We start from the raw sequence: 11,968 nt of genomic DNA, 5'->3' as shown, positions 1-11,968 counted from the left end.
AATAATAAGCTGGAGTTCATATTTTAACATCATATCAGTGCCACTGTTATATTTGTGTAGAATTAATTACCTGAGTGGTGATGAATGGGCACTGGCAGATCTGTTACTGTGGGTTTTTTTTTTTCTCCTTCTATTACACACATCATTACCTTATGCCAAAGACATTTTTTTTTGCTAAATATCATCCATCATGGAATGAAAATCTAATTTTGAAATGACGCACACACACTTGATGAAATACTGTACAGCCCGATTATGTTGCGTTGTGAAAGTTGAAAATGTGAAAATGTACCCAGGTAAATACGAGCTAAGCAACAGTTTGACACACGCTTATTTGCTTTCTGAGAAGATTGACGCCTGTCCTGATTATATATGAGGCTACAGCCAGCTAGCTAGGACTGGAAACCGGAGAGCAGCGCCGCCGCCGCCGCCGCCGCCGCCGCCGCCGCCGCCGCCGCCGCCGCCGCCGCCGCCGCAGCCGCCGCAGCCGCCGCAGCCGCCGCCGCCGCCACCGCAGCCGCCGCCGCAGCCGCCGCAGCCGCCGCAGCCGCCGCGTACAAAAAAGGGGAGATGCCGTGGTTTGGCACCCTTTAATTAAAAAGGGGGATGTTGAAGAACAAGGTTCAGAAGCAGGAGCAGTGCAATAAAAGTGGAATACATAAACAACAGTTCACAGAAATAAAAAGGCACAAATGAAACCCGTGAATTTCAAGAAAACGAATCAGAAGAAAAAGAACACCAAACCAAAGAAAGCTCCTCTCTCCCCTCGCGACGGGATTTCATTTCCTCAGCCGCACCTAACTGGAAGATACCACCTGCCCAGGTAATTATAGGGCGAGCCTCGCCGCCGCACGCATCCAAACCACGTTGAATAATTCAAGTTCAAGACCTTTAAGATACTGCTGACGCCTCAATCTATCTGTGGGCGCTCATCCGTATCAACGATCACGCATCGCATGACGGAACGTTATTTACTGCAGAACGACTTTTACCTGTATTCATACATCTTCACAGTGCCTGCGAGACAAAATGAGACAAACCCGTTTGCACTTTCCTTGATCTGCCACACATCCCACGCACGACCAACAGCGAGAGAACTCCCTCTGAACCCAAACAACACACACGCGTGTGTCATTTATACACCGTCATTGATAATGTGTCAAGTAAACTGAAATATAGGACTGGAATTAATAATTAAGCAGAACAAAAAAAAAAATATTTTTGGGAGACAGGCGAGTTGAAAAGGGAGAAAGGGAAACTTTTCACGAGGGGGAAACAGCTCTGCGGTGAGCTCCGGAGGAGCCGGTGGGCATATCGTGTTACCTTTTGAATAGAGCTATAGGCTTTGGCTGTATCAAGCAGTCTTTATGCTAAGCTAAGGCTGTAGCTTTCCCCCGCTTACACGTGAAGCCGGTATCAATCTTTGTTATCTAACTTCAAGCGTATTTCCAAAAATATGTAGAAGTAGGTCTTTAAAGCAGCTTTACTTCCTACGTTGGCTTACAGGAGAGGCTGAGCCAATTTAGTACCTTCAGTATCAAACCCCCAGGAACTGTGATGGGCTTTAAAAAGACACTTTACACACGGCTGAATTACAACTTCTGGATCTGTCACGTGATGCCATGGGGCCCGAAAATACTTATTCCATATAGACACCCACACATTCGAGAAGAGATGTCGAATAGTTTTTTAAGGTAAAAAGTGAGAACACTTGAATAGCTCTCATTTAAATCTCTAGGTCCTAAATGTTGTTAAATGTATTTTCCTTCATGTGGATGAGCCTGAGATTGAGGGCTGGGAGGCGGGGTTAAAGGAGACGTTAGTCCGTAAACATCCAGGTGAATTAAACCCGAAAGTCAATCTTTTAAGGAATGGACAGGGCCCCGCCTCCAACGCCGTATCCGGCTCTCTAGATCCATGCCCATGCCTTAGTTTCCTTCCTTCACTCACACCAGTGCTCATTGTTGATTGAGGCTTTGCCTCTTCAATGATGAAGACAAATGAGCTCATTACTAAGTGTTTGCATGTTGGTGTGAGATTGTGTGTGTGTGTGTGTGTGTGTGTGTGTGTGTGTGTGTGTGTGGTGTGTGTGATTTCTCATGCATCTGCCCTCTCTAAAGTATGTTCTCATGTGTGTCTGTAAACGCGTAAATTGTTTTGCGGGTGTGTAGACTGTTTGTGTATAGGCTCAGCGCCTGTGTGTGTGTGTGTGTGTGTGTGTGTGTGTGTGTGTGTGTGTGTATGCAAATACCGACCTTTACCTTGTGAAAGCTCTGTCTCTTGAGGTTAATTGCTTCATTTAGCCTTAGTTGTTGAAATTTCCCCACTTTTAAACGCAACTCAATATTGTATTTTGTCCTGATGTGTGTGTGTGTGTGTGTGTAGCTGTGTGTGTGTGTGTGTAGCTGTGTGTGTGTGCTCATGAGCGTATCAGCGCCACGTTCAGCCCTCGTGATCATCAGCAGAGTGAGTGAGGCTGTCCCACCCGCTTTCTGCTTAATTGTACCACCATGCACATATGGCCGCGGTGTACGCCGCCATGCTTTCGATTCCTCACCGTGTGCAGCTGTTATCAGACGCTCTTCATTCGCTCAGCATATTTACCATGAGCCGGGACGCTGCTGTCATGGATGAGAGGGACGTTGAGACAGAGAATCCTCACTCTGAAACTAAATGAACGCCTTAAATGCATTTTAATCTAGAGAGCTCGTTTGGGAATAAATTTACAGTTAATGGCGTGTTTATTAGCGGAGTCACGCATGTGAACTGTGGTGTAATGAGGTTTCGGGAAAAGGGGTTTGCTGTGCGTAAAGAAGGGTGCTGCAGTTCTGATGCTGGACATGGAGGGGTGCTAAGACACACAGTGGGGGGTGGGGGGGTGGGGGGGGGTGGGGGCAAATGGACGCACTTTGTGAGTAAAACGTGTGAAGTGATGACGCTTCTCAGACGTCGTCATGAATTCTTTCACTTTATTTATCATCCAATGGTCACAATGTTACCATACAAAACCAACTTCCAACATGGAACTGCATTGGAATGTGATTATTTTCAACACACACACACACACACACACACACACACACACATTCAATATCAAAATTAAATACAATTGTTGTATAAAATAAACGGGGCGCAGAGGAAAAAGAGACACATTGAGTGATATTAAGACATGCAGTGACAAATATAAAAAATAGACGTTTTCCTTTCTTTTTCTGTACAAACATACATGGACACATATAAATATATAGAAGTAAAAAAGAGTGTGTTTTTAAAATGCAAAGGTCAAGTCGTACAGTTACATTCCATAATAACAAAACAGGAGACATAGCACGATATTCAAGTGAGTTTGCCTTATTCCACAGACGCTGTACAATATTGTACACTGTAAAAAGCAGAAATTAGATCACACAACTGTTGGTTCCTCCCTGTGGAGTCTGTTCACGCTGCGGTAAACATTACAAATGAAGAAAGGGTACAGTCTCCGTTGGTGGATCTCCTTTGAAATCACTCATTCAAGCGACATTCGGAGAGACCGTAATAACAACTGAGCAATCTGTTCTTTTGAGCGCTCGGCTTGATGCCTTTCAAGTCGCCTCGATCGCAACTTCGGTGCCGTGTTTTACTTGTCTCCGCGAGTTCTCTAGCCGTTGAGAGGATATTTGGTAAAATAAACAAGACGAGCGTTATAGTGAACAAGGACACAGTCGTCGTAAAAGTTCATATATGTTGACACAAAGAACAAGCGTTTGCCAGGATGAGGTGAAACGTGAAACCATGCTATGCCCTTTATTTCCCCCCCCCTCTCTAGTTCTGCCTGACGTCCTTCAGCAGCTTGTTGATCTCGTGGACCAGCTCGCTAGCGTCCATGCCGGCCTCGTGTCGGCTCTCGCTGCGCTTGCCGCCCTGATGGAAGACGCCATCAAAGTCGTCTTCCTCGTAATTCTCTGGGATTTCCTCCATGGCCGGCAGCCATTTGAGGTGCGGCGGCTGTCCGTTGGTTGAGGCGGAAGTGGAGCTGGAGGACGCTGAGGAAGGAGAGGAGGCGACGTGATTGGTTCCCGCCGATCCGCTTCCGGGATTTAGATAGTGGGTATTGGCAGCCCATGCGGCCACACCTGGCGGGTAAGCGGGACCTTTCCCACCTGGCAACAATCCTCTCCGGTTGTCTTGAGGGACGGCATTGTTACTATGGTTACCTGCAATGTTTCCACCACGCCCACTTCCCCTCTCGGCGGTCGATGAGGACGAGGGCGGGCTCGTTTCAGTGCTCTCCGCGTACGAGTCCATATTAGGGGGGAGGAGCCGCTGGAACACAGAGTTCATCTCCGTGAGGAGGGAGCCGGCCCCTCCTCCAGCCGCGCAAGCGTCGCCTCCTCCTCCGGCGACAACTCCCCCGGCGCCTTCCTCTTCGTTCCCAGACTCCTTGCCAAAAGTGGAGAAGCTCTTGCGCCGCTCCGAGTCAACGGAGGACTGGTCGTCGTCGAGCGGAGGCTGCTGGGAGGACTCCTCCCCGGGGATGTACATGTTGTTGCGGTAGTCAGAGGAAGCCGGCGAGGAGAGGGGGGGCATCCAGCACTGGTCAGAGTGTCCCAGGATGCGACATTCATCCGTGCACAGTCTCATAGCTAAACCAAGAAAAAAAAAAGAAAGAGTTAGGAGCAGATCACATGTTTAGAGCCCTGGGGTTTGCTAAAAATATTAGTTGAATACTTCATACAGTTCTTACAGTCTTCAGTCTCTCTTATCTTTTCATATTCCTGCTTAGAGGACCAGAGGCACAAATAACCGGGTAGCGCCAAGTATGGAAACAATCCCAAGAACTAGATAAATAAATGAATAATTGCAAGAACCCGCATAAATTGCATTACAGGTAGATGTTAATGTAACATTTGGCTGCTCTGCCAAGCGTGCCCGCATCTCCCGACTACGCAGCCGAGGCAGGGATTCGCTTGTTTGGTTCCTTTGTCGTATCTAGCATGAATAGCCAACATTTGCCTATCTAAATAGAAAAATCTAAACAAATTAAATCTATTGAAGAGAAACAGGGATAATCCTCCTTTTCAGGCCCATTATCTCCTTTTCCCACTCCCTTTTTTTTCTTCATATTACCAGGAAGGGAAGGGGAGGTAGGAGGGGTGCAACACCTCCAAGTCTTTCTCAAAGGGAGGAAAAAAAGAAAGAGAGATAGAGAAAGACTGCCCATGTCCACCACCCCTCCCTTCATCCATCTCAATAAAGATAGAGAATACATTAACAAGTACAGAGGAGCGAGAGATGCCGAGGAGCTCTCAGGCATGTAGGAGAGAGCGAGAGAGGGAGAGACTAAGTGAGGGGGGGAGAGAGAGAGAGAGAGAATAACATCATTCTAAAAGCAATTACTATGAATTCTCCTCAGTTCAGACATGAAAGCGCACCACTGTCACTCATCAGGGGGAAAAAAAGAGAAAGAAAAGAAAAAGAAGGAAGGACAAAAAAAAAAAGAAAACTGCACACTGAGACACATACCGATGAGTGACAGGCGACTCATCTCCGCTCCGGGGAGGATTTTACAGACACGACTCTAACTTAGGGGCAGATAACGCACACACACACACACACACACACACACACACACACACACACACACACACGCGCAATAACAGAAACAGCCAGACACACTGTAACCTCTCTCAGTGTGATAACGAGCGTGGAAATGAGGGCTCTGTGAAAGAATGGGGCTGAGTACAATGGGGATTGTGTTGGCACCAGGGTGAATGGAGTGGCTGTATAGACACAGGTGTACGGACTAAATAATGGGGCTTGGGCCCGGTGCTGTCCACGGCGCTGAGATGTGTCAGGTTAGGAGGTAAATTAGAAGGCTGGGCGTGGTCTGGGGGGGAAGACGGCTCGGGTTAACGCATTGCTCGTTAATTAAGGTTTGGTGTCAGAATCTGAGAGGAACCGTCTCGATCTTCTAAGAGAACCTTTGAAGAACCTTTTGATCAAGGTGGAAAGTTGGACGTCGATAGCTGGGGCGCTTTGCAAACTGTCGCAGAAAGCATCTGATTAATAATATTAATATTAAATACCCCATGAAATGTCACATATACGGTAGGAACAGATACTGTGTATTTCTCCTTATAGAAGCGATCTCTCGAATATTATGACGCCATTCGCCATCAGCTCTCGATTGGGTATCGGCCGAGTAATTGGCCCAAGAAATCCAATCAGAAATATGGAATATGACTTCACACGTTCCTTTTTGCAAGAAACGATATATAGCTAAGGTGCGACTTTGCTCTGAAGTTGAGGTGATAGTTAAGTACGAGGGGCTGCTGTAAAAGGTGTTAGGCAGCTGAATAGAGCCAATTTGTTGAGTTGTGGTAAAGAGGGTGGGGGGGGGGGGGAGAAACTACCAGGGTGGGATGGTTACCTGGGTGGAGTCGATGGTGCATTTCGAGGTGGATCAGGTCAGAAAAGCCCTCCCCCAGCAGCAGTCTGTCCACGGGGGATTCCCGACCCATGTCACAGTCACTGTCTCCTGCCTCGCTGTCCCCACGGCCACTGTCCTTCAGGCTGAACTTGTCCATGTCTTGTAAGGCATACCTGAGGGGGTCAAAAAAGCAAGAACGGTTTACAAAACACACATATGGGGGTTACCAATCCGTCGGAGGTACTGTATCTGGAAAAAAACAATGTTGCACGTTCACCTTTTGCATATAGAAAGCAGAATGCATTGTGTGTGTTTTTTTTTGCAGGGCTGAGAGAATCAATCTGTCCTCAGAGGAGACTAACGACAAATAAATCCATCATATAAAACTTAAGGCTGCTTCTGGATTCTGTCAAAATCTCTACGCAAGCCTCGGCCCATAAATCCTACCTGCAGGTAGATCCCATCAATAAATCTATGACAACAGCCACTGGGGGCATCAATAAATCCATCATCCAGAGATCATAACGGGATATATTATGATGAAAGTAATGATAGATGCACATTTTTACAACCCTAACCCAATCTTTCAAAGAAGAGTATACCAATAAAAAATTGTTGTGACCTTTGGGAAAAATGAGTTGCATACTTTTGAACTGAATGATATTGGCATGATAACAGTTGGAATATGCAAAAAAATAAATAAATACATTTACACGCCATAGAACCATGAGCTACATGTAACTGACTTCACAACAGGTTGTTGGAACATGTAATACATAATGAAAAAACAAGTGGTTTAAAAAGTAAACAAAACTTAATCTTGTGGAAGGGGGGGGGCTGAGGGATAGGGGTAAATTACCTGTAGCTGCGGGAGTATTTGTTGCCACGGAAACTGGGTCTGGGCTGGTACTGGCCCTGATGGAGCATGGACAGAAGCTGTGAGACTTGCTACATCCGAAAATAACAAAACAAACAAAAAAAGAAAAGAAACAAAAAAGAAACAGAAAAAGGAGGGAGGGGGGGGGGGGTGAATAACAGATGGGAAATTAAGAAGGAAGAAAAAAAGAGAGACAACACAGAAGACAAAATAATGGATGAGTAAACACAAAATGGATGATGGAGAGGCTGCTGAACATGAATCAGACAAAATGGATGATGTTGGGTGGTGGGTGGGGGGGGGGGGGGGGGGGGCTAGTTGAATATGGAGACATATGACTGAGGGGCGAGTCGTGGTTATGATGGAGGTAATGGATACAGGGTGCAAACAAAGTAAAGACAAAGACACATCTTATAATCGTCAACGGTTTTAATAAGAGTCAGTGTGAACTGCAGGGCAGTGCTGAAGTCACAGTCGCACATGGAGATGAGTTCATTTGCTCAAATATAGAAGGATGTGTGAGGATGAGATAGCTGGTGTGTGTGTGTGTGTGAGAGAGAGAGAGAGAGAGAGAGAGAGAGAGAGAGAGAGAGAGTGTGTGAATGAGAGAAACTGAGAGAGAAAATTTGAAATTTCTGTGTGTGTGTGTGTGTGTGTGTGTGTGTGCGCGCTCACCTCCACTGGTGGAGTTGCATGCGCCAGTTCCAGTGCGAAGCTCTCTGGGATGTGATTGGACGAGATGGTCACCAGGCTGTTTAGTGACTGGCGGCTGTGGTGATTCTGCCGGCTCCCCATCTGGGCTCGGTCCATAGGGGGCGTGGCCGAAGGCGAGCGGTGGTGAGCTCTGATTGGCAGGGTGCCGTTCACCGTGGGAACCAGGGTGATGTCGCCTTTGTGGATTTGGCGCGAGGGCTTCTTGGGATGGTGCTGGTGGGTCGATTCTGCCACCCGACAGTTGTACGAGTGCCTCGTATCCTTCTTCTCCCTGTTGTTGAGTACGGCGAACACCACCATGGTGACTAAGAGCACGGCGCAAATGGTCGCCAGGGAGAAGATGATCATCTGGGATGGATTGAGGGAATATTCCTCCTGGTCCATCACCTGGACGTGGTTCTCCATGTTCTCATAGAGGGTGATTTTTATTGCCGCTTTAGCGCTGAGGCTCTCCCTTCCATGATCTCTGACCATGACTGTCAACTCAGCATGCTCGTGAGGGAAGTTCTCCAGGCTGGCGTTGGCGTGGATTTCACAGGTCCTTGGGTCGATGATGAAGAAGCCCTCTTCGTTGCCACTGACAATAGAGCAAACGAGCTCAGCGTTGACCCCCGTGTCGCGATCGGTCGCCCTGACCATGGTTACTAACTGTCCAGCATCGGTGAACTTTGACGCGGGCACGTCAGCAGTGAAGTTCCACAGCTGGGGGACCACGATGACCGGAGGGTTGTCGTTCTCATCCAGAATGTTCAGAATAACTGTGGCGTTGCTGAGCAGCAGTGGTTTCCCCGCGTCTTTGGCCTGCACAACAAAGGAGATGCGACTAACATCCTCGCGATCGAATGTACGCAGTGCATATATGGCCCCGTTTGAGGGGTCGATGGTGACGTAGGTGGATATGGAGCTCCCGTGAACAGAGTTCTCCAAGATGGAGTAGCTAACTTGTCCGTTGGTGTCCAGGTCGGGGTCAGTGGCCATGATGGAGGTCAGGTACGCTCCAGGAGCGTTGTTCTCTGATTTGAAGATCTCATATTGGCCCTTCTCAAAACGTGGCGGGTTGTCATTTTCATCAGTCACATGCACAGTGAAATGTTTGACGGTAGAGAGACTGGGGGTCCCTCTGTCCTCTGCCACCACTGTCAGACTGAACTCTGACCTCTTCTCTCGGTCCAGAGACACGTTGGTCAAAATCATGTAGTTGTTCTCGTAGGACTTCTGCAGTTTGAAATATCCTTGACCGTGAAGTTTACACTCCACCTCTCCATTCAACCCGGAGTCCAAGTCCTCCACCCTCACCAGAGCTACGAACGTGTCCAAAGGCGACGCCTCGGATATGTAAGCTGCATCACCGTTCCCCTGAGAGGACATGAGGTTGATGCTGATGTCTGGTTTGTTGTCGTTCACGTCCACCACTTTGACCAGGATCTTGCAGTGCGCTGGCATGGAGTTCGGACCCATGTCCTGCGCTTGAACGTCAATGTCGTACGAGTTGACGGTCTCGTAGTCCACGCGCCTTATGAGGGTCAGGCGACCGCTGTCGGGGTTAATCTTGAACGTCTCCATTATTTTGGGCGACACGTGACTGCTGAACGAGTAGATTATTTTGGCGTTAGTGCCGTCATCCGCGTCGGTGGCGTTTAAGTCGATGAGCAAAGTGCCAACAGGTGCATTTTCTGGCAGATTAATGACATATGATGACTTGTCAAAAATCGGGCTGTTGTCATTTGAGTCAGCGACACTGATTTTGAGGAGGGTCGAACCCGTTCTCGAGGGAACGCCCCTATCAGAGGCTGTGTATTGAAGTTCATAACCGGAGCGCACCTCCCGGTCCAGCTCCTTGAGCACCACCAGCTCCGCATATTTAGCCCCGTCAGTCCGGGACTGGATGTCGATCTTGAAAAAGTTGTTGGTCTCTAAGGCATACGTGTAGAGCGAGTTCTCCCCGACGTCGGGGTCTGTGGCGCTGTCCAGGGGAATGCGCGCTCCCACGGCCGCGCTCTCGGAGATCTCTATGGGGACGACGGCGCGGGCGAACTGGGGTGCGTTGTCGTTGATGTCCAACACCTCCACCTCAACGTGAAACAGCTGCAGGTGCTCCGTGGGGAGTGTCAGCACGTCGAATTGAATGGAACAGTTGAGATTCTTTTCGCAGAGTTTCTCGCGGTCGATTTTTGTCCTGATGCTGATTTCTCCGTCCTGCTCGCGCACCGCTAGGGACGACGAGCTGCCTCTTTGCATAGCTCTGAAGCGGAGCGACACTGAGCTCGGAAGTTTAGCGAGAACATCCGCGACATCGTCCCTCAAACGGGCAATGACCGTGCCAACCTTCTGCTCCTCGTGAACCTGGTATTTCAGCGTCTTACCGGTGACGTGTTGAGTTGCCAGCGTCAAAACAGCCAGAAATGTCCACATTTTTGACAGAAATAGTCCTTTCATTTTCCCTGGTTGCATTTTTTTTTGTTGAAGTCGCAAACAGATCACAAAGAATAGCTCCAAAAAATGCAGCACAGGTCCCAGTTTTAATTTACTAAATGCTGTGCTACCTCAATCAGCAGCTGCATGTCTCTCTCACGGAGCGAGGAGCGGACAAAAAAAACACAACAAATGTTAAACGAAGCTGACTCAAGTTGTTCTAATTTCCATAAAAAAACCACACATCCACATTTGTAGCTATCTGTTCTTCCTTTGCCATACAGATCTGTTGCGCGCATCCAGAGTGCGGGAGAACCAGCGCTTGAATGCCACTGAAATCTGTGCGCTCTTCCTCCCTCTCTTCCCTGCGTCTGGTCTGTGCGGCCGTGCGCTCTGCTCAGCTCAGCTCCCTCTCTCCGTTTGAGGTGCCTCTGCACACACAGACTTGCCCAAAATAACCCGCCTCAAACCAACTAGTTGTACAACAGCTACAGCCCCCCTTTTTTTTTTTCACATCCCAGGAAAGACAAACGCTTCTTGAATCAAAAGCTGGCTGGTGGCCACTCAAACTCCAGAGGAGAGGAGCGAGAGGAGGAGGAGGAGGCGCATGAGAGGGGGAGGCAAGAGAGAAAGTGTGTGTGTGTGCGTGTGTGTGTGTGTGTGTGGTGTGTGTGTGTGTGTGTGTGTGTGTGTGTGGTGGGGTGGGGGGGGGGGGGGGGGTGGGGGGTGTAAACCGCCCTTAGGGGTTCACTCTCCTCACTTTTCAGAGTAACGACCATGCGCCTCCAATGAACAGGAGAGAAAATAAACTCTGGAAGAAAAACATTCATTCAAAAAGCTTAACCTGCCGGTTTTTTTTTTCACTGCTATAAAACCGCAGGAAGGTTTACGAGTTCCCTCGCTTCGGGTCTGTTCAACCCCCAGACAGCGTGGAGACACACATCCAGTCTATTCTCATTCGGCAAGACAAAGATATAGTCGCCTCAAATCACCAGCAGTGTCAGCCAGCGCCTTACAAAGCCTTGATAGACACACTTTTTTGATATATAACATATAACCCAGCCCGGCCATAACCAGCTGTCCCCACTGTCGCACTGGATGCCTTAGTTGGCATTAGTGTGTAAGCATGACATGAGCTCATACTGCAATCTAGTATTCCTGTGGTCGTTCAAGTGGCAGCTGACTACCCTCGTCTTCATGCACAGGCACTTTGTTGTAGATGTTCAATATATATAGTTATATATATATATATATATATATATATATATATATATATATATATATATATATATTTTTTCACATGCGTCTCATCTGTCTGTCTGTGGGTGAGAGTATAAGCCGGGTAAGCTGTGTGGCGAATCTTGTTGAAAGAGAGCCGGACTCCTAATGAATGCCTTTAAAGAGTTGGTCACGCCGAGGAACAGCTCCGTCCCCGCGTGCACAAATCTGTTCAACATCACTTCAAACTCCCCGCAGGATGGTGGCTGTTTTTTGTTTTTTTTATAACAAGCATATGCAGCGTCCAAAAACACACGAGCTCGGACAAGCGAGTT

The 11,968-nt window shown here is 48.1% G+C and overlaps 1 protein-coding gene across 2 annotated transcripts; it reads right to left on the bottom strand.

The window, feature by feature from the left end:
- Positions 1-2,952: 2,952 nt before the first annotated feature.
- pcdh18a (protocadherin 18a) lies at positions 2,953-10,955 on the bottom strand. 2 transcript variants are annotated; one of them, XM_068732224.1, is made up of 4 exons: positions 7,965-10,955; positions 7,272-7,360; positions 6,413-6,585; positions 2,953-4,625 (listed from the first exon to the last, which is right to left on the bottom strand). In XM_068732224.1, exons 1-4 carry the CDS (start codon positions 10,452-10,454, stop codon positions 3,805-3,807), a joined length of 3,573 nt encoding a protein of 1,190 aa, XP_068588325.1. In that variant the 5' UTR covers positions 10,455-10,955; the 3' UTR covers positions 2,953-3,804. The 2 variants fall into 2 exon arrangements, with proteins under 2 accessions (XP_068588325.1, XP_068588326.1); XM_068732225.1 differs by having other exon boundaries at positions 7,272-7,327.
- Between the last annotated feature and the right edge of the window lie 1,013 nt (positions 10,956-11,968).

This window comes from Cebidichthys violaceus, unplaced genomic scaffold (assembly GCF_023349555.1).
Source record: "Cebidichthys violaceus isolate CVI_PGR_0920_01 unplaced genomic scaffold, fCebVio1.0.p SCAF_578, whole genome shotgun sequence".
Lineage (NCBI taxonomy): Eukaryota > Metazoa > Chordata > Actinopteri > Perciformes > Stichaeidae > Cebidichthys > Cebidichthys violaceus.
This window is presented reverse-complemented; position numbering and strand designations above follow the sequence as displayed.

Bases quoted from the DNA above. Each gene is read 5' to 3' on its own strand.
- pcdh18a (XM_068732224.1), bottom strand. From the start codon at position 10,454: ATGCAACCAGGGAAAATGAAAGGACTATTTCTGTCAAAAATGTGGACA. The intron at 6,586-7,271 runs GTAATTTACCCC...TGACCCCCTCAG, and splicing joins AAATACTCCCGCAGCTACAG to GTATGCCTTACAAGACATGG. The intron at 4,626-6,412 runs GTAACCATCCCA...TTCTTGGTTTAG, and splicing joins GCACCATCGACTCCACCCAG to CTATGAGACTGTGCACGGAT.